Source organism: Rhamphochromis longiceps, linkage group LG1 (assembly GCF_057381845.1).
Source record: "Rhamphochromis longiceps isolate RC_006_pf linkage group LG1, R_longiceps_female_GT1.1, whole genome shotgun sequence".
NCBI classification, from domain to species: Eukaryota; Metazoa; Chordata; class Actinopteri; order Cichliformes; family Cichlidae; genus Rhamphochromis; species Rhamphochromis longiceps.
The window spans coordinates 12,520,849-12,543,585 of NC_140557.1; the positions used below are offsets into that span (position 1 = coordinate 12,520,849).

General features: G+C 38.8%; 2 protein-coding genes across 7 annotated transcripts in view; both read left to right on the forward strand.

Annotated features, from left to right (window-relative positions):
- Nucleotides 1-4,860, forward strand: part of myo5aa (myosin VAa) — a 63,780-nt gene extending 58,920 nt beyond the window's left edge. For all 5 annotated transcript variants that reach the window (XM_085383466.1, XM_085383597.1, XM_085383540.1 and 2 more), the window contains one exon: nucleotides 1,022-4,860. In XM_085383466.1, the coding sequence (XP_085239592.1) occupies nucleotides 1,022-1,174 (153 nt within the window). In that variant the 3' untranslated portion in view covers nucleotides 1,175-4,860. The remainder of the gene's footprint in view (nucleotides 1-1,021) is intronic.
- Nucleotides 4,861-5,952: 1,092 nt separating this feature from the next.
- Nucleotides 5,953-20,399, forward strand: gnb5b (guanine nucleotide binding protein (G protein), beta 5b). Of its 2 annotated transcripts, XM_085385061.1 has the most exons (13): nucleotides 5,953-6,069; nucleotides 6,818-6,967; nucleotides 10,334-10,445; nucleotides 11,401-11,537; nucleotides 11,711-11,752; nucleotides 12,651-12,727; nucleotides 12,833-12,965; nucleotides 15,677-15,820; nucleotides 16,031-16,122; nucleotides 16,657-16,705; nucleotides 18,349-18,445; nucleotides 18,664-18,830; nucleotides 19,909-20,399. In XM_085385061.1, exons 2-13 carry the CDS (start codon nucleotides 6,842-6,844, stop codon nucleotides 19,918-19,920), a joined length of 1,188 nt encoding a protein of 395 aa, XP_085241187.1. In that variant the 5' UTR covers nucleotides 5,953-6,069; nucleotides 6,818-6,841; the 3' UTR covers nucleotides 19,921-20,399. The 2 variants fall into 2 exon arrangements, with proteins under 2 accessions (XP_085241187.1, XP_085241109.1); XM_085384983.1 differs by lacking the exon at nucleotides 5,953-6,069 and having other exon boundaries at nucleotides 6,702-6,967.
- The last annotated feature ends 2,338 nt before the right edge of the window (nucleotides 20,400-22,737 follow it).

Below are 22,737 nucleotides of genomic sequence, written 5' to 3' on the forward strand. Positions count from 1 at the left end.
TTGGCTAAATCAAGTCTATACTGCTTTATCTTCAGTGTTTTGGGGTCATTTTTTTTCTGGTTCCAGGCAAGCTGCAGCTGAGTGAGGCTGGCTCTGCCCGGGTTATCTTCCTGTTAAAAGGAAGTTCTTCCTCAAAGCGGTCACTCGTAGAAAACTGTCTGATTGTTTGGGTTTTGTCACTAATATTGTGAGGTCTTTGAGACACCTGTTGTTGTTAACTAGTGCATGTACCGTAAAGGCAATGAATGTGTGCTGCTTTGAAAAACATCAGCATTTTTCTGGCGTTTCTGGGCATCTGATAAACAGAAACTTCTGTTCTGCTTGAGTAACTGAAACGCCAAGCAACACAGCTGCAGAGATGAATGCATCCAGTGTCAGCGTGCATGTTAAGGTCAGCATTGGATGGGGATGGCTTTTATATTCAGTTTCCTTTGTGCTAATATATGTCATGTGAGAGAAATATGTCAGAAGTAACGTCAAGTTAAAACTACATTCGCAACAATGCTGGTGAGGAAGAGAATGATATGTAGCTACAGCTCCAAAACCACAACTGCTAGCTTTGGCTTTGCCTAAAGCCGTCGCTCTGATGGAAATGAATGCGCTTGTTTATGTGGTGGAGGGGGTGCTGCCAAGATCGACTCACTGTGAAGTGAAGTAAAGTCGATGTACAGTAGCTGGATAGATAATTGCAAAGACGGTGTTTATATAATTTATTTTTAAAGTAACAGGTTACTTTTTAGTGGTAGCTATCTTGTAATAAGAGAGCTGTAAATTTGATAACAAGTACAGTTCCCTGACACTTCCCATAGGCACTATGTTGAGCTCAAGGGTCCTCTCAGATCTGAGTCACTGCACTGATCGGTATTTACGAACTAAAGTTCATGCAATCGATTCTGCACCAAGATAACTTTTCTTACTTGTCGAGTCTTCAAACAGACTGGCTTAATATATTTTCTGTCTAATACCTTTTTTTATTTTATTTTTAATGCACATGAACTTTTTCCATCATCTCTCTCTCCAGACTCGCTTGCGGGACCGCTGTGAGAGTCCCCAGCTGTTGATGGACACGAAGATGATCTATCCTGTCACCTTCCCGTTTAACCCTTCTTGCCTCGCACTGGAAACCATCCAGATCCCCAGCTCGCTTAACTTGGCCTTCCTCACCCGTGTCTAATGCGAGCCCACCAGAGCACTCTGAGCCCTGCGGCGAATTTGTCTTAGTGGCCACAGTCGGATTTGCAAGTCACCGTCTCCCCGAAAAATTTAAAACACCACAAACACTCGCAAATTTCACTCACGTTAACACGATTTGAAGTCATGTTTAAATAAACGGGTGAAAGGGTTCAGCAGTTTCTCTAGTTTAAACTCAGACATGCACGCACATACATGAAAAATGCAGACACGTCACATCTGTAAAGTACTTTCATCCTCCGAACGTACAGACGCACACTCGCCTTCTCTCTTTCACGAACGCACAGATACGCACACATGTGGTTATTTCCGCTGGTTTAAATCTGGCCGTAAGCCCTGAGCATCATCCGCTGCTTGTACAAAACGCCCGCCTCTTAGAGAAGCCACAGGACCAGATCAATGCCTCCAGGACTCGCCATCGATCCTTCATCTGCGTTTCCAGTAATCGTTAAGATAGTTGTTGTTGTTGTTGTTGTTATTGTCTCGATACACGAGAGCAGGCCCACCAGGTGGAGCTGAAGCCTCAAAACAAGTTATGATTTGTCAGTCTAGCAGTCCGCCCTCATGTTGGGTAAATTCTGAGCTCCTGTGTGAGGGCAGCTGAATGATGAGGTGAAAAAGTCAGCGCTCTCTCCACCCCGTGTTGAGGTGACCACTGAGCAGATTTCACTTTGTACGTTTTATTCTCTGAACACGTCAAGCCAAGACAAAATTCATCATCTGTACTATATTATTTATACATAAATAAATATCTATATAAATATGAATAATATATATCCTGTATTTTATTTATTGCACTTATAGCTACATCCCTTTTTAAGATTAGAAGCTTCCCCCTTGCAGCGAATGTGTCCGAAGTGAAGGATGGGACCACTCTTTCCCACGGCAAACAGCTTCTTAGAGACAGTTTTAGTTGCTTCCTTGGCTATTATGTCAATATCAGGTAAATATGTAGTATCTTTAATGAGTGCCGGCACAGATAATTATTTGTTAGGTCGCGTCTTAAACCTTGAGATATTTTTTTTGTCATGTTTAGCCTGCATGTCTGGCAGATGAAGTGTAGCACAGGTTTTATAGGCGAGGACAGATTGAGAAGGTTTAAGGTTCAAACTCTGCAAAGGGTTTAACCTGCGACAGTCTGCACCGTTTACAGCTGTGACCAAAGCCGAGGGTCACAGGAAACACTGACATGAACACATACTGTATGAGTACCAACCTTACACTCTGCTTACTGTTTTTTTTTTTTCTTGTCTTCTGGCTCAGAGCCATAAAAATGTTTTACTGTTGTCATTGTGTGATTATTTACTTTGTTCAGTATTGTTATTTTCTTAAGATAATCTAAAGCCATGTATTACTGAGCAGAATAGATGCAAAAGGCTGCAAAAATCTGTTGAGCTTTACATTCCCTCTGCTGCATCCTCTCACAAACACAGCTCTGTTCGACTCCTCTTACATCTCCTACCCGTCCACCTTCACTCAGCATGTCCCAACGTGGACTTTTATTACCAGAAAAACAGAATGTGTTCATTTATTCCTCTTCTCAGTTTCACAGCTGGGTTAAGGGTGACAAAGAAGTTTTGTTTTTTGTCATTTTGTTGTTGGTGCACATGTTCTTTCAGCTCAGATTGTTTGCTTGCATGCACTGCTACTCCTGCTGCCCCCACTTAAACTGCATGGGTTTGGCAAAATCCAAGTGCATGCTTTTGATTTTAAAGAAGAGAAACCCAGGCACAGGTGAAGTGTCGGACGAGTGTCTGGTAATCTGCCCATGTTGGGATTGAAGTAGTTTTCACACATGCATCTGCTGGATTTGTGAGAAGAGTTGCATGAGATATTTAATATATTTAACCTGCCAGCTCACGTTAAAAAAAGGAGCTAAATGGGTGTATCATGTCCAACCTCCTACATTACCCAGGTGGCATCCTCACCTAAACAAAATCCCCTTTTCCCACTTACGTGGGCAGCAGTACTGGAACCAGTGCTGATGTGAAAACAGTTCCGAGAATAAGCTCACATTTCAGCAGGTGTGAGAAACCGTTATTATGCAGTGTTACCAGCAGATTTTGGGTCATTTCCATGTGAAGAAATCAGGCCAGTCATTGGTCAGTTTCTTGTGATAGCCCCTCCTATATTCACTGACATCACTGGTTGGGGTTGGGCACAAGTGCTTTTTGAGAAAATGTATAAAACCAGTTTAGACTGGGCACAGTGGAAAAGAAGTAAAAGGATGCAGTGACCCGATTCACCAGCCATTATTCAGAGTTTGTGTGTGAAAACAGCTTTTCCTTTGTTCGCTGCCTCGTCTTTTGGCACTTCTAGTTTACTTCTTGTTGTACCGTTAGTATTAGGCTGCCTCTCGCCTTGATGTGAACCTTATTTTGCGCGGTGACCTTACCCTTTCAAAAAACACATTTCACTTTGATGGAATATTTTCTCCTTACACACATGAACTGGATTCTGCAGTTTTGATTTAAATTTTTCAAACCTTTTCAAGGATGTAAAATTTACATTCAGAGGGGGGGAAAAAACTATCAAGGTGACGTACGAATGCCAAACTCTAATTTTAAGTGGAGTAATTATGTAAAGCTATTTTGTGTTGCACTTTCCTGGGACCATGTTTTTGTTATATTGGTTGGATTTGTAGTTGGTTTAGTGCATGTTGTGTGCAAAGAGAACATATCTTGTAGTCGTAAGAAAGATGGTTACTGAAGGAGTTAATCAATTATATGAATGTTTAAAAACGTTGAAGTGTATCATGATTTTTAGCTGCACATTGTAGACCAAGCCTTATCTGAATCACTTGCTATCTGAATGACTTACACACATGATCAACGAACATTATGGCATTGTTTTGTTCTGTCAGTGCAGTATTTTTTTTTTCTTTCACTGTAAAATGAATAGAAATGTGTTTTTTATTTTGATTGCGTGTCATTCGGTCCTGCAGTTGGTGTCACAGACATCAAAATGAACTTTTTTTCAACACTGCAGAGGAAATCTGATAAACGATAGATGGGTATGGACTGTAAAAAGAAATCCATCAAACTTCCCCGTTCTTTTCACACAAGTGCAGCCTGTTGACCTTCCTCTAGGTAATGTCCTGACTGACTAACATCTCTTTGTTAACATTATAAGTTGATGTGTGGCACAGGTGTCAGAGATGAAGCTCAGAGTCAGAGGACACTGCAAAGGATTAGCTAGTTTCAGAGTAAAAACAAAAAGCATCTTCATTCATTCAGTGGTTCGTGTTACTTTCTTAGTTGAGCAGAGCTGCTGCAGCATCTTGTTCCCCTGGGCTTCTCTTGGGCTCTCAAACAGGAGAAATATGTCATTCATTCACTCTGCATTTCCATACTAAAGAGAGAATCGGCTGTATGATATGACTCAGACATTATAAATTACCATTGTTCTCATCAGCACTAGCATAAATTGTGCCGTTTTAAAGAAATGTTCAAAACTAACTTAAAAAGAGATACATCCCCTCCCCAGCTCTTGAGGTACTGGTGTGAACATGCTGAAGCCGGTACCAGATGTTTCCTCTCCGATCCCATGTGTACATTTGGAAAAACTGGACTGTTTGTAGTTTCTGGTAGCTGTGCTTAGTGAATGTGTTCACTGTTAAGAAACTTGGAATAAATTGTCAAATCTGTAAAAGTAAAATAAAAGAATTCCGCACTGTTTGGGTTTCCGTGTTTCTTATTTTTGAGAGTTTTGGGTTGTTTTAGGAAAACGTAATCATGAAACAAAATAAGATGTGGAATTTTTGTTTTTTCTTTTGGGGGGTGAAGCAGTCTGATTTCTGAGGTAAAGCACAAAACCTGAAAATTGGAAGGTTTACACACAGTTTCCCTGATTTCATTTAGATGTCATTGCCTTTAATCTGTTGAGGGTACTGTACTTTCTGAGCTTTTGATGAACAAAAATGTTTATTATGCTTAAACTCAAATCAATATTTTGCTGAACAGCAGATTTCATTAGTTACACCCCGCTAGTACCCACTTGGCTTGGTGTTAATTCTCTGTGGCACCGTTTCAACAAGCTGCTGAAAACGTTCCTCAGAGTTTGTTTGATATCGACATGATGGCATCACATCATCACACACAATTTACTGCAGATGTCAGCTGACCCGTGGTGCAAATCGGTTCCCAAAAAGTGCTCTACTGGACTGAGATCTTGTGACTTCGGAGCCCATTTGAGTACACTGAACTCCCTGTCACAGTCTAAAAACACTTTTAAATGATTTGAGCTTCATGACACGGTGAGTCAACCTCCTGGAAGCAGTCATCAGAAGGTGTCTTTTCACTCTGAAATAAGTGATCAGACTGTGGGTTTAAATGATGGCCAACTGATACCAGCTGATACTGAGGGCCCCTTCTGCTTCAAAGTTCAACACATTGAACATTCAGACGTGCTCTTCTGCATACCTTAGTTGTAACATGTGGTTGTTTGAGTTACTGTTGCCTTCCTATCAGCTGGAAGCACTCCAGCTATTGTCCTCTGACATTAATGAGACATTTTCACCCACAGAAGTGCTGCTCACTGAAATATTTTCACTTTTTCTGTAAAACCCTCTGCAAATCCGGTTGTGCTTATAACTGGTAAATTGGTGCCATAAAGTAATTGTGCAGCTGGTGGTGATCCAAAAGACTAATGCACTGGGGTTACACAGTAAAAGTAACCTCCCAGGCCTTACAGGTAATGCTGCAGGAGTGTATAAAGCATGGTGGTAAAAGCAGAGCAGAGTTGGGGCTTAAATGCTTCACTAAGAAGCTTACCATTCCCTCTCTGTCCCTCACTGACAATCCTCTTCACTAGAAAACATCCACTTAGATCTCCAGAGACAAGCAGCTGCTCTACAGAGGGGAAAAAGTATTTTGTAAGGTAAGATTTATTGTTATTTGTTGATATGGCAGCTATCTGTGTGGACTGACTGGAAGCTGGTGTTTTAGATGTTTGACTCTGCAGTTTAGATAAAATCATCAAAGACCGTGTTGGGTATTTAAATGTATCCAAATGATTAAGACACTTGATACAAAAGATCATATGAGGACAACTTAAACAGAAAGTTGATATGTGATTACATCACACATCAAAGGACGGTAAGAAGTTCAAATGAAAACGAACTTTTTTGAGTTTGTGTGCAAACTTCTCAATGCAATCTACCAATATGACACTATGCTGTTCTATATATACATTATTTACTCATTATATGAGTTATACTGTCATGGAAAGCCAATGACATGAAATGATAATTCATTATAAATGAGGGAAACTGTTTGAGTTTCAGTTTAAATGTATATAATTGTGTAGGGAAGCGATAAAATGTTGATCCATATTTTGGATGACCATATTTAGTTCAGATTTGGAAGTCCTTTATCATGCACTGCTGTGAACTCGGTGTTGCTGGATGTGTGTGGTTCCCAGAATAGCTTCTCTCCTCAGAGGAGGATCAGGCTGGAGTAGATTACCAGCTGCTTATCTTCTGTACAGCTCCACACACACAAACGCAAAACAAGACAAGTGGTCAGAGCTGAGAAAAGAAACCAGAAGAGCCACAAAGAAAACCCTCCAACATGTAATCCTGATGATTAAAGTCATCTTTATGTGTGTGTCTTGTGGGTTTCTGCAGGTGTGCTGGTGATCCTCTGCAGCCATGTGTGACCAGACTTTCGTGGCGGCCACTTTTGGCCCCTGCGACAGCTGCAGTAAACCGAGTCCTCTGATGAACATCTACATTAAGAACGAGGCCACCAACTACTGCTCCCTCTGTGTGGAAATGGTAATGTTCTCCTTTCATTTTCATCGCTACACCTCCCCTCAAAAATCAAACAAAAGGCAGCATTATGCTAATGAATACCATTGTGAATGATTGCAATGAGTGTGTACTGCTGTTTACCTGAAATACAACAGAGCATGCACCACTTATGATTGTTGTGGCAGTCTCGAATTATTCATTACCATTATATAAAAACAGCCCGAGTCCATGTTCATAACATAATCATTCATTATTGGCTCATGCAATGCATACCAATTAACAAGATGTAGCCTAATTTAAAAGCTGATACTGCATTTATGTAAGTAATCTTATGATTGTGCAACAAATTTATACCTAAGCAGTCAACATTTTCTAACAGAAGGTTGTTGTTTTTAGAGAAAAGGTCTTCGCCCTTCAGGGCCGGCAAATAGCCTTTAAGCTAATCAACCATGTCTATTAAATTTATTAAATTGAACATAAGCATAGATGTCATGTGTAGCCCTTGTGAAAAAAAAGTCCTCTGTCCCTGATTTAAAAGCTTTATACTTGAGCAGCTACCACCTAACAATTCACATGATGAGACGTCTGTTTCTCCAATACTGGCAAAAAATGCCCGGAGTGTTCCTAACTCACCAATCGAGGGATAATATGGACAGCTTGGTATGCTCAACAGTGCTGCAGGATGTTTTTGTCACTAATGCTCGTTGCCTCCAGCATCACTAACATGAATGCTACAACCTTGCATATCTGAAGGCAGATATTCTGCTACTCCCCTTTAAATGTAAAAAAATGTGTGAGTCAAGTATTATCTGCATTTAGGGAACACATAAATATCGTTTAGCTCTGTTTGAGCTTGGTAGCTTGCTCCATTTTATTAATTTAGTTGCCTCATTCTGCAGATGAACTGGAGATTTTTTGTTTGTTAAATATCGAAACAATTTTATTACTTTGAAATTATTCACTTTACAGAGCTAAATGCCAGTGTTCGTAGTTTTGACAGGTGGAAATCAGGTTAGCTCACCTGTCCAAGTTACTGTACTTCCATGCTGGAAAGAAATGCTACTATTCTAATATGTATTTTAATTTTATCACAATATTAAAGCTGTAGTAGCAGATGGGTGTAAACAAATTATTTGCACTTGTCTGTAAAACAATTTCCTTGCTGTTTTTTAAAAAATATATATTTCTTCCTGTGGCTTAGTGTTAGGGTTAGTGGTAAAATCAGGACGTGCTTCTACATGTGAGGTACATCTTTAGTTTGAAGACACTCACACTTTGTGCAGCATCTGTTTAACTAATGACCCATCGCTCATCAGCACCTTTTGACATGTACACACACACACACACACACACACACACACACACACACACACACACACACACACACACACACACACACACACACACACACACAGGAAGTGGCTCTCAGCTCACTTGACACCAGTGTCCCCTGTGATCATCTCCAAACAAGGCCAGAAATACACTTCCTAACATGTACTTTACATAATATTAACATATCTGCTTCAATTAAACAAACAATAGATCTGTAACAAAGGATCAAACTGCCTACTTTGATTCTATTGAGGTTTGATGTAATGATTATGTTAAATAACATTTGAATGGCCAGTGTGGGAAAAATTGTCAATTTTATTTGATATTCACTTGCAGAAAAGGACACACAAACACGTTAATCACTATCAACATGGCACAGTATTGAAACTGCAGCATGTTTAGACATGCTGTATCATCACCTGCTAGGTAATTCATCAAGCTTTATGTGTCCTGCTGCTGTTGTTACATGAATGTATAGGTGCTACCGCTATGGGTTTAAACTTAGTAAAATAAATAAAAACAATGATTAAATTCATTTAAGTGGTAGTGCACAATCATCACCACCACTCATTAAATTCTACTAAAAAAGCTATTAACAGAATGTGAAGAAACAGCTGCTCTGAGCTCAAGTCATAGAAATCTCTTTATTGTGCTGAAGAGACATCAGGCAAAGTTAAACAAGGGCTGGGCTATACTTTCATGTAATACCATTTATTACCTAAAGATGGCGCAGGAAACAAACTGACCAGTAATAATTTTACCCATTTAACCTTTTATTTAAAAGCAGCCTGAAAGATGACGTCTCCAGAGAGAATATGATAAACAAACTAAAAGAAATATAAAACTTTTTTTAGCATCAGTAAGAGCGAAGCGAACCACTGAGCCATGTGTCAGGGTGCGGGGCGGCAATATGGTAAAGGGTTACCTAGGCAACCAGAGCCTGGAATCTCCAGTAGTGGCAAAGTGATGCAAGAAGAGCGACTCACTTCCAGCACTGGCGCTGAGAAGTGTAGAAGAAAAATAAGAGCTGTAACTGTTTTACTCTGTTCTTTGTTTTACTGTGAAAGCTTTGTTTGTCTGCACACAGGTTAACGTAAATGGGAGTGTATAAGCAGTGACCCTTTGCATGTGCCTCAAGGCGAGCAGAGCAGCTCTGGTTTATGCATCTTGCATCTTTGTTTAGGTCAATCTGGCTTCACTCTGTTAGACTCCAGCCAGCATGCATGCGTGAGAATCAAGCTTTAAATATTGAATCATTTCTTTGTTCGTGGCCACTCGTTTGCAGACTGTCTTACCTTCTGTGATGAGTTGGTCCCTCTGCAGACATTTCAGTAAATAACATATAAGACATATAGAGGCTCACAATTTTATTTCTTTCAATTTTCCACCACAAAAAATAACAAATAAAGTATAGCAACATTTTCTAAGATTGTGGTGGTTTTTAATTTTATTTTTTATAAGCAGGCGCTTGGATAGATTTACAATAGCAGTTTATATAGTCACAATTATGTATAATATACTTCGAATTTTTTAGATATGTTAATGTGAATTTAGACAGTCCTTCAATCGGACTGTCTAAATTAACTTTAATGAACATTTTCCAGAAAAAAACTGATGAAAAACTAAAAACTCAAAATAGGATTTAGACCTACCTTTTCAGAATTGTCCCACAAACTTAAACTGAAGATTGTCAGCTTTCTCATATATAATGCCTCATCATTATTTAAACATCTTAATATTTTCTCATATAAATTTTCTTGCATAAATTTTTATGTTAAATAACAACGCGTTTTGAAAGCAGCTGTCATGCCATAACTGGAATATGGGAATAAGACAAAAGGTGGAGACTGAGGAGCTCCCGGTGAACAGCGGTGCAGGGAGCAGAGAGGGGGAGGAGGCTGAGCAGAGCAGCGGAGTGCAGCACGCGCAACAGCATCACAGTCGCGCTCGAGGACTATTTAAACAAACCTCTAACCGCCAACCACCCGCTTCTCCCAATTCTCCCTTGTTTCCCGCTCCCTTCCTCCCTCTGCTCTCCTCTTTTCTCTGCTCTCGAAGATGGCTTGTCAGGGGCTCCAAAAAGGGGAAACCCTGGAGTCACTGAAGAGGGAGAGCGAGACTCTGAAGAAGAAGCTGGAGGAGGAGCGAAACAAGCTGAACGACGTGGAGTGTAAGTGATGAATTAAACAAACAGCAAAACGAGCTTCAAGCACTCTGCTTCTCGTTTTCTAATGAAACATTTTCTTATCTGCTTAAAATATGCAGCTGCCAGCTGTTGGACTTGTCTCTGAAATTTTACATGGGGTGGCAAAGGAGAGGTTTTGTGCAGGGGCGTTTCCAGGATTTGTTATTTTAATTGAGGGGCAAAGGATGGGAACCTTAAAAAAAGAGGGGGGGGGGGGGGGGGGGGGGGATATTTGATCATGAATAAGTCTGGTATAGAAAACACTGGAAATATACGGCTGTTAGTTAAAAGTGCTGGGGAATGAAAAACTTTATTTGGCAGATCAGAATTATTAATGTTTTTTTGTCACTTGAATGTTACAACTGCCTTTATATATAATAATCATAATAATTTAGGGCTACAGTCTATGAAGCTGACATGCAGAGGCAACAGTGCGCCTGCAAGGACAAACTCTTTAGCGTTATGCCCACTAATGCTGTAATTTACTGGCAGAGCTAGCAATGATCTAATAACAAGCATATTTGAACTACAAAAACATTACATGACAGCAGTTTTGAAAGCCAAGTTTACTAAATATCTATCTGATAAAAGCATCGCCTATCGACAGTGATGTTCACTGGCAGAGTGAGAGCATCAGATCATTGATATTTAATAACAGGCTAATGTGCATTTAAGTGAAATGTACAACAACAGAGCATTAGCAGTTGAGAAATATAAAAAATATCTTTATCTTTTTTTAGATAAAGATTTTTTTGATTATGAAATTGTTAGAAAAAACAGCAAAATGCACAGATTTCTACATTCATAAAAACCACTTGTTTTGCTAATGTTTTCACTTCCTTTTCACTGGTAAATTGTGCGTGCGTGCGCGTGTGTGTGTGTGTGTGTGTGTGTGTGTGCGTGTGTGTGTGTGTGTGTGCGCGTGTGTTTTACACCTCAGTGCACCAGGTGGCAGAGAAGGTTGAGGTGTTGAGTGCTCTCTCCATAAAGACCAGACGTGTACTGAAGGGTCACGGGAACAAGGTGCTGTGTATGGACTGGTGCAAAGACAAGCGACGCATGGTCAGCTCATCACAGGTATGCACCTGCTCACACACACACACACACATACATCCATACACAAGATGTAGTATCTAAAGATAAATATTGTGTTGTTTCTATGACACAACAGTGTGTCTGTTATTCTGTGTTGGCCTATTTGTTTTTGTGCGTTTATTTTTCCATTAAAAGACTTCATTTCTCTATCCTAGGACGGAAAAGTGATCGTCTGGGATGCATTCACTCTTAATAAGGTGTGTAAACCTTTATGTGGCGTTTTTGTATGTGTAAGAATTCCTTGAACTTTTAGTGCATTTTTTATTATTCTTGCAAAATTACAAAAAAAACTATGAATTTCATGTCTATGAAATTTGGGAACTTGGAAACATCATGTGCTTTTCCTCTCCTTGCAAATTTCTGGAAAGGAAAAGAGGAACATTTTACGTCAGGGGCTTGCAAAATATGACAATCTGCTGCTGTGAATCTTTCACGCTTCAGTCCAAATTCATCTCAAGTTGCAGCAAAAATTACATTACAGGAACCTTGTCCCAAGTTTAAAAATAACAAGTTTAATTTTTTGAGTAAATATAACATATAATGCATACTGTTACAGCACCATTAGTGCTCTTGCATTAATGCTAATGCTCATGTTTTCAGTCTACCTTAATAATTTCCCTCAACATAAAAAAAGATCAGAATCAATCTCCGTCTGTTATGTAAGTCTGAGTGATTTTTCTCTTCCTCTGAATGCTCAGATGCATGTTCCATCACCATATGTGCTGGTGTTGAGGGTGTGAGTGGGCCATCCTATATCCTCAAAGAGAGAGAAAGAGGACTTGACACGACTATATGGAAATATGAATTCAAATATTATCTATCCATCTGTCCCCCATAATCACTCAGTGTATGTGTCCGGCCTTAAATGATAGCCAGGATTCAGCTTTTCTAGCCGTTATGCCTCGTGACGAGGAGGCATAAGTACACTGAATTTAATCCTCATTAATACACACCACATCCAGATTAAACCACAGCTGTGCACAAGCTGCCTTGCTTGTTTTTATGTTAAAAAAGAAGATATGTGTTTTTTTTAACCATAATAACCATTTTTTTTCTTTGCGTATGTGTGTTTATTACGTTCTCTGTTGCCCACAGGAGCATGGAGTTCCCCTGCCGTGCACGTGGGTGCTGGCGTGTGCTTATGCCCCCTCGGGCTGTGCTATAGCATGCGGGTAGGGGGAAAGATCTTTGTGTTTAATCATGAATGGTTATCGGTGACTACTTTGTCGCTGTAACTGGGGTGAAACCCATTACTGAACATTTGCTTTCTCCCAAAGTGGCCTGGATAACAAGTGCTCAGTCATCCCGTTGTCTCTGGACAAAAATGAGAACTTGGCTGCGAAGAAGAAGTCGGTTGCTATGCACACCAACTATGTGTCAGGCTGCTCCTTCACCAACTCTGACATGCAGGTGAGCGGCGCATCAGCTGGTGGAGCTTTTAGGGGATGTGGTCCTCCAGGCTTCTCAAATAGCCAGTAGAAGTACATGGTAGCATATTCAATGCAGCCAACGAGTGCAACAAGGATTTTTCTTTACTTTGAGCCATGATAGCGAGAAAAGCTTTTGTAGCACTGCTAAATATAAAGAAAAAACATGGCATAATTATCCGATCAAGCTGCTCATCGTATGAATGTTTCCCTTCCACCTCCATCCCTCCTTCATTACATCTAATCAGTCTTGTTTTTTCAAGGAATAGTGACGGTTATCTTCTTCATTTTTCTTTTAAATACTGGCTTCCATATGTTGAAAGTTAGGGGTCTTTTCTGTACAGGTAGGGAGAGGAAGAGAATCAAAAAGGGAACATGAAGGAGACGACCTGAAATATTTGGCATTAATAATTTACTTCACTTTGGCCCTCGGTGAGGCACAGGAACACAGTGGGAGTGGAGGTAAAATGAGGGCAGGGAAGGAGAGGAGAAAGGAAATGGGTGGCAGGGATGAGGAGGGGCCGGAAAGAGACGAGGGGGGGGGGAAGGTATGATCCTCTCTCATGGGTGTATTAATAGACACTGAGTGGCTTTTATCTAAAGAAGAGTGGAGCACAGTGACTTGAGGGCAGAACATTTAACACAAAAATACACACATGCATGTCGTCTTCCTGTCTGTCGTCTTTTTTCTCCCTTCAACACACTGTCACGCATGCCAGTCTTTATATTTTTTAAGTTCCCGTATATTTTACTGCAGCAGTGTGTAGGAGACTCAATTGAGCAGCTTTAAAATCCCTTAAAGTCTAGATTACATGCTTTGATCGTGTAGTATTTGTGTATATCCGTGTGTTAGCTCAGGTTTTCAGCTGGTGCTGTTGTGTGGTTTCACTGAGTAATAACGAACCAACCATGGAAGTTTTAAGGTCAGGCTGGTGGTGCGTAAAGTGATGCAAAGGCTCTCCGTCAGATCGCTGAGATTTCCATCTGTGTGTGGGAGTAATTGTGGCTTACTGATAATTATATTCGTGTTGAAACTGGAGTTACCGCTTGGTGCAGGCAGGATGTGTGGTGTTTTTTGTGCCTGGGGTCATCCAGCAGGAGCTCTCTAATCCACCAGCCGGCAGGGACCTCAGATGTCTGCATGTGTCTCTAAGTGCCCGTAATCTGTTTTCATTAGAGGATTTGTTGACATTTTGTCTGCTTCTTTGTATTCAGATACATAGTAAGAGTTTTTGTAACAGAGAGGATGTACTCTTCTTCCCCACGTTGCCTGTTTGTATCATATGCAACTCACTTCATGTATTCTGATGACGGTTTCTCGATATTTTGTTTTGTTTTTAATTTTATTTCATTCATGTATTTATTTTTTTAGGTTTTTATTATTAATGTCCTTTTAATGTTTATGTAAAGCCTTTTGATTTGTCTTGTGCATGAACTGTGCTATAGAAAAAAAACCTGCCTTGACTAATAAATAGGCAAAGGTTCCTCTTTAGGTCAGATTTCCTGGCAAATTAACTGACAACCCCTCAGAGCAATCCATCTATAAAAGCAGAATAAAACAAGCCGAACGCTTAATTTTTAAAAAAGTACTTTATTTGACCATAATTGCGTAATGATTAGGAGCACACTATCTAGTGTATTATCTGTTTCATTTCTACGTAATTGAACTGAGAAATGAAACCAAGCAGCTAAAAATACTTTTAAAGAAGGAGGAAAAAAACCCAGCAAAGATAAAACCACTAATCATATGTCTGTGTGGGTGTTTAGGGTAAAGAAACCTTCACTTCTCTGAATTAATCAAGTGCTAGAGTTAACAGTCATGTGAAAATGGACGCCTCATGATTCAGTAGTTTTTAGAACCACATTTCGCAGCAAAAAAAAAAATCAAAAATAATCAAGGTGCTGCAAGGACAGCACCTTGATTATTTTATTTTTCAGCCATTCTGCTGTAGATTCGCTGGTGTGCTTGGGATCATTGTTCTGTTGTGTATCCCAGTTTCAACCAAAAAATAGGCTTTCCAAACTATTTTAATATTTCTAAGCTTCCTTTTTGTTTAGTTTCTATGGTCTGGGTTTCACTGGCTTCAAGGTTCTCGATTGGGCAAAGATATTTAAAAACATTTCCCTAAAAATCATTTCTAACCTCAATCAGATATTGGAACGTGCCTTTGTGACGTTTCATGCCATGATTACTTCAATCTGCTTCTCCGAGTTTTTACAGGAACTCCCCAATGCTGTGGAAAGGACTGTATTTATTTCTGACTGCTAACATTTAGTTATATTTCAGTGTTTTATAATATTACACATCAACAATCAGAGCTTTGTGTATAGTTAGAACAGGATGGAAAAAACACACTGACGATGGTGTCATATTTTGGTGTTAAAATTATACTAGCATGTAAAAATACACAATTGTACTACACAATTCACTGAAATATACCTTTGGGTTAAAAAAATTGTTTTGTAAAATGGCAATTGTCTAAATTATTTAGTTCTGCAGTTTGTGCTTTTAGTTGAAGTTTCCATAAAATATGATTGGGTCATAAATGATGCTTATCATTTTAGCTGCTAAAGTAGTTGGGTTGCTTAAGGGTTAAACAAACAGGCATGAGTGATAAAAAGTGTTGTATATATAAAGAAGATGCATGGCCTTGCTCTTATATTCATGTATCTCTGTACATTTGTGTCTGCTAGCTCCTGACCTCCAGTGGCGATGGCACATGTGCATTGTGGGATGTGGAGAGCGGGCAGCTGCTGCAGAGTTTCCACGGTCACACAGCTGATGTCCTGTCCCTGGACCTCGCCCCATCTGAGACTGGAAACACTTTTGTCTCTGGGGTGAGAGCGAAAGAGAGAGAGAGAAATATTCTGTGGATTGGTTTGAGATTTATGTGGTCTTCTTCAGGGGAAACCCTGTAATTCACTTCTTTGTGTTTGGTTTTCATTGAACTATGATGAAGAAACTGGGATTTTACTGGAGAACAACAATATTTTCTTTGTACGCCTGTGTGTGTCTGTTTATCTGTATGTGTGTGTTTGTGTTGTCAGGGCTGTGATATGAAGGCCAATGTGTGGGACATGCGCTCTGGACAGAACATTCAATCTTTCGAGAGCCACGAGTCTGACATCAACTGCGTGAAGTGGGTCCTACTCTTTTAAAAAGCTTAAGTGAATCACAGTTTCTTGATTTTACAAATGAAAAATGGATCATTTCTTTGACAGACATTAAAAAGCTGTAGCCAAAGGGAGCAAATTGAATAAATCAAAATCCATGAAGAGCAAAACCACATACAGTATGTTCACACATTGAGTGAAGACAGCTGCTGCCTTTTGATGTTGAGAGAAAAACAATTCAACAAAAATAAATATAATAGTTTTAATTTATTTCTGAGACATTATTTTTACATTTTTGTATTTTCTTGTAGATATTTTTTGAGTGTGTGAACAAAAGGAGAGTATTGAGAAACCAACACATTTTTCATTTAGAAGACTTGTTTGTGTTCTTGTGTTGGTCATACAGACTGAGCTCTGTGATGCAGATCATGCACCAAAATAATTTACTTACTTCAAAAGAAAAGCTTAAATTAAAAACAGAATCTGTCAATTTCCTCTTCAATGGAAAATACATCATTACCGCATCATTTCTAAACCTGCTTTTGTCTACTTGTGCATAGGTACTACCCCAGTGGAGATGCATTTGCATCTGCCTCTGATGATGCGACGGTGAGTCCTGTCATGTAACCTGCTCATCTGTTTGTTTCGATGAGCTCATGTCACTCTGTGCCATCAGTGATACAATACGATAAATGACTGTCTCAGTTCCTGCGTGGAGCAGTAATATTGAGTCACAGAGCTCCCTCTGATTTATTTTTGGAACATTATTAAGCTTTATTGTGAACTCTGTGATTCGCTTTTTCTTATCAAGGCATTTATAACAACATTAATAGTTTTATTTATTAGAAAGGTGCTTTAAAAGCAACGCTACAGAATAGATACATTAAGAGTACAAAACAAGATAAAACTGAGTATAAGCTTAACCTTAAGGATGACATTAAAATAGAAGTAAAAAAACAGAAACATACCAAATGCAGAAAATCAATACAGAACTATCAATAAGAGACTAAAAGCAATGACAACAAAAGACATTGAGATGTTATTGCACTAAAATATTGTACTTTAGTTTGTTTGTTTTTTTCAGTCTCGACACCATGTAGTACTCAAGCCAGACACCTAGAGTTTTAAAAAGCACATTAGTTATTAATAGCTTTATTACCCATAATAAGGTATTTTTAGGGAAAAAATGTGTAGGTCAGTTTTAAAGTGCATAGTTAACTGTTATTAAATACATTTTTAAAAATGTGGTAATATCATTAAAGTAACAAAAAAAAAAAATACAAATCCTGTAAGGATTGTTTGTGATCTTATTATCAGCACTTATTTAGACTTATTAAGATGTAAAATTGTTATTATCGATTAATTACCTTAGTATAAAGACTTATTGTCATCAGTAAAATTCTTTCTAAAACAAACTGGGACTCAAGCTGGGACTGGGATGAAATGATTCCTCCTTAAACCTGGAAAGCGTGAGAGACTTCATGTTTATGGAAGAAAGCAGGACTGCACTGATACTCTGACCTGTGGTTCAAAGCTTACACCTGGATAAAATTGTACAACTACATTAGGTTTTATATTAGCAGACAAGTGGCTGAGACGAAAGGAAAAAGCCATTGATGGGAGAAATTTTCCTTCAGTGCTTTCTGGCAGAAAAACCTTAAAGCAGGAAGACTTTAAGACGTCAGGCGAGATAATATAAAGTGCAACGAGGTCACAATAAAGAGCAGATTGTCCCAGATTAATGGATCCATTTCCCTTGGGAGACTGGAGTTATTGTCTCTGAACAATAGTCGTTGTTGAGATTGTTTTTTTTAAACTTAGGTGACTCATTTTCCAATTTCGAATTTCCTTTTTTTCATCTTTAAGTTGCATTTTGAGGGAGTTTTTTTTTTTGAGACGAAGAAGGTCCTTTTACAAACATTAAACATGTGTTACATTTTTACTAACAGTTGTCCCATGTACATGTACAGACATGTGTAGTCTGTGTCATGAGACATGTTTAGTTTTATGCTACCTCTCAGGTTGGATTTAGGTTAAGTGTTCATTATTTTTCCTGTCTCCCTGTAATTTGATTGGTCACATTAATTAGGGCGTGGCAGAAACAACGGCAACATCAGTTTAGCTCTAAAAGCAACCTCAGCCTCGTTGCTGTGATTTACTCTGATAATCTGCACTGTAGGCCATTTACCGGAATAACCACCTTGGTATGTTTTTACATACTGGTTGTTTCTATGTTTTCTGGTTTTCCAAAGTGCCGTTTCTATGACTTGAGAGCTGACCGTGAAGTGGCAGTCTACCAGAAGGACAGCATCATATTTGGCGCTTCCACCTGTGACTTCTCTCTGAGCGGTGAGGAGTCAGTCAAACACTCTTTAAATTGCTGTAACAAATGTGTTCAGTACGTTTTGGCTCAAGAAAGCTTGAGAACGCTTTGGTTCTCTGTTCTGTCTCAAATTTAGATTCAAAAGGAATTTCACCTTATAATTTGTGAGTGTCTGCTTCCCTGGTTTTCCCACTTCCTTTTCATCTATGTCTCCACCATATCTTTCTCTTTCTTCCACCCTCAGGCCGTCTGCTCTTCGCTGGTTATAATGACTACGCTATCAATGTATGGGATGTTTTGAAGGGGACTCGTGCCACCATATTGTTTGGTCACGAGAACCGTGTTAGCAGAGTGAGAGTGTCACCTGATGGCACAGCGCTCTGTTCAGCTTCCTGGGATAGCACTTTACGGGTGAGCTGGAGTTTCTCAACAGGATCAAATTATATTTTTGTTTTGGGTAAACAGTAGGCTTGTTTTGGAATTTACTGTGGCTTTTTAATTTAAAAATATACTTCATGTTCCGTTAGTGAATGAGTCATTTTATAAATTCACTAGCCACTTTATTAGGCACACCTTGCTAATACTGGATTGGACATTCATTTGCTCTCAGAACTTCTTCAATTCTTTGTGAGATGATTAGAGCTTTGTAACATGGTGTGTTATCCTGCTAGAAGTAACCATCAAAAGATGGGTACACTGTAGTTATAAAGAGATGGACATAGTCAGCAAGAAAACTCAGGTTAAGTTGTGGTGCTTAAATGATATTCAGTTGATAGCGAGGGACACAAAATGTGCCAAGAAAATATCCTAAACACTGTCACACCATCACCAGCAACCTGAACTGTTGAAACGAGTCAGGATGGATCCGTGGTTTCATGTTATTTATGTTAAATTCTGATCGCACCATCTAACAGAAATTAAGACTCATCAAACCAGGCAACATTTTTCCAAGTTTGGTCACCCTTTGTGAATTGTAGCCTCAGTTGCCGGTCCTTAGATGACAGGAGCATTCTCTGTGGTCCTCGGTAGCCCATCTGCTTCAAGGCTCATCATATTTGCACTCAAAGATACTCTTTTTCAAGTTATTATTTGAGTTAGTGTTAACTTCCTATCAGCTGGAAGTAGTCTGACCATTCTCCTCTGACCTATCAACAAGGGATTTTCACCCAGAAAACCGCTGATCACCGGATATTTTCTCTTCTGGACCTTTCTCAGTAAACAATTGATATGATTCTGTGGAAAGTCCCAATAAATCAGCAGTTTCTGAAATACTCAGACTTAAACCACCTTTCTTCCCCATTCAAGTGCTTGGTCAAAGCATGTCTACATGCCTAAATGTTGCTGCCAGGTGATTGGCCGATTAGATATATGTGTTAACAAGTAGTTGAATGGGTATCTAATAAAGTGGCTGGTTAATTTATTTTTTTTTTTAATGTAGCTACTGACATAAAAATTTATGTTTTTAACTCTGCACTTCTGTCTCATGCAGGTTTGGGCCTAGAGTTTTTATCGTGGTAGTTTCCAACAAAGGTATCTACATTTGATGGCCAATAATCCCAAAGCCCAGCCTGAAATATTAGCACTATTTCAGGTGTGTATTGAAGAAACCTTCAGTCAGCCAAGCCCTCAGATGTCTCTGAATGAAAATATTCAATAATATCTATAAAGTGGATATTTGTTTAAGCAGAAGTTGGTATTCCCAGTCTTTGTTATTGTTACCCTGATGACTGATGCTAAATAAATATGTTATTTTTTAACATAGTGTGAAATATGTATTCCTGTAAAGAGCCAAATAACCTTTAGAAATCATCTGCATGATCAAACTTGTGTGTCATACTGCAAACAATATTACCGATTGTCATGTAAATAATGCCCACTGTCACTTTTCTTAAGAAGCTGTAGTTGCACATGCTGTTAAATGTGTTGTGTATATTGTCTCTACTTTTTTGGTATTTTGCTGTAGCTGATGTCATGATTAAACACAAGAAAAGAAATTTGAATAGAACCTCAGTTTTCTTATTTCAAAATGCATATTTTATTGTGGGGAAAATACAAATTTTCATGTAGGCTACAGCCACTTCTACCCTGGCCCCTACTTGACACACAGGATACTATATATATCCTTTTAATGCACTCATGTCTAACCACACTCTGAAGATGCAAATGCAAAAGCATATAAGGTTGACCTGATATGGCTTAACAAAGCATACAGCAGCATGTAAAGACTTTTGTAAATCCCCTCATTTTAACTGATTGTGCCTCTCAAGCTGCATTCAACTTCAGCCTCCCGGCATTCAGGATGACCTAGATTCGGTTCCAGTGGCTGAAATTTGCATTTCTTCTGTTCTGGGAAGGGGAGAGATGTAAATAAGCAGAGATCTCACAAATCTTTTATTGCAAGGTTATAATTGGTGAAATCACTGAAGCATTTAAATCCCCAAGTATGATTTTTTTGGGAAAGTTAGTAGAGAGAAAATGAGAAGGAAGTAGACAGAAGAAAATGCGGTCTTCTTTGGTTCCATTTAGTGGCACTAGGGGGCGTTTACACTGTATCCCAGCAGAAAGAGGGTAGTGCAGCAATGAAAAGCTCAGTAAAACGTTTTTGTTGGCTTTTTTTTTTTTGCTTTTTGTTTCTTCTTTTTTTTTAAATATAAATTAATGAATAATTTCATAACAGTTCCTGAAAGAAAAAGATATTGGTTCCCTGTGCTAAAGATCAAGACAGGATTTTGTTTGAATTCTCAAACCTTGTTGGACCATTTCAGTCGGGTACTTGTTATCACAATTATTCCTACTCACATACCATGCCAGATTGCTTTATAGTACACAATCTGTTTGAATGCACTGATTTATATTGTCTGTTTTATTTACCTTATTTTATTTTTTTCCACATACCAGACATTTTATGATTGTCTGACAATCAGTAAACAGGCACTGAGCTTGTTGAATTACGTAACTGATCCACAGTAAACATAAAACTGTCTGGCTCTGCAGAGGATATGGAGATAAAAAAAAGATTCGACACTTGACTTTGTTTGTGAATAAGGTGACCATATATCAAAAAAGTAAATGGGAAGCAAAACGTATGCTAGAGGGGGGGTCAAAGCAGGACATTACTAATGCTGACAGGATGTTTGAAATTTTAACATAGTGCTAAATCTTATCTTTAGTGTCATACAAACTGCAAAAACAGCTGGAAAATAACACAAGCTACTGACTAAAAATGTGAAAGCTGTAGTTTTAGCCTAGCACATCTACCCTTTTTAAACAACTCCATCTAAACTGCAACGCTTTTATATCTGGATTTGACCAAAATAAACACCAAAGAATATAATGAACACAGAACAAAACAAATGTTAACCATCTCACCAAAAAAGATACACTAACTTTAGTTACTTTAACTTTAAGTTACTGGTTTGGTATTGGTATGTGAAAGCCAAATATATATTTTATTTTGAATGTAACAATAAGCACACATGGAAGCTTTTTTATGGTCTTATATGAGAGTCTTTGTAAAGTTGGGTTTCCTTTCTTATTGGAATCCCAGTTAAAACTGTTAAGTTAAATTTTCATCTGGTGGTTTGTTTGTTTTTTTTTATTATCGAGGCATTTCTAGATTCACACATCTCTTCCTGTTTCTGATATTTGATTTTCATGGACTATGACGATGAAGGGTGAACAATGGTTCTCTGTATGGTAGGGAAACAAATGCTGTAATGCAGGAAGCATGTGCAAAGGTCCACGATGACGTAAAGTGTACATAATTTTAGAAGAAAAAAAAAAGAACTTTTACGTCAGAACGATAACGTTTAAACAGCATTTTGTAACAGTGACATTATTCCCCTGAAGGAAGCAAACATATTGTTTCCATATAAAATCGCCCTGTGGTAATCTCCTGTGCTTATTAGGAGGGCTCAAATTCTGAGAAATATCAAATGAATCAAAAAGCCCCAAATTTTTATCCATCCCTCCAAGTTTATGCATCAAAGCCTTGCATGGCTTCATTAAATAGCCTAAGAGACAAAGAATAAGCTGATTCTGAGGGCGTCAGGTGGGAGACGCTCACTGACTTTTCATGTCATGACCCTCTACTGTTTGTTCAGTCTCTGACCTCAAAGCATTGTTGATGCCGTTCTTACACGTCTCTGTTTTTTCTAAACAAAGGTCAAAGGTCGGCCACCCTATCCACATCATCACTTTATGTATCTAGCGACATGTTTACCACAATGCCACTAAGTCCAGTCAGTACAGCGGGGGGGTGGTATTTCTGCTGTAGGAAGGGCAGCATCCAACTTTAATAACATAACAGCTGCATCAC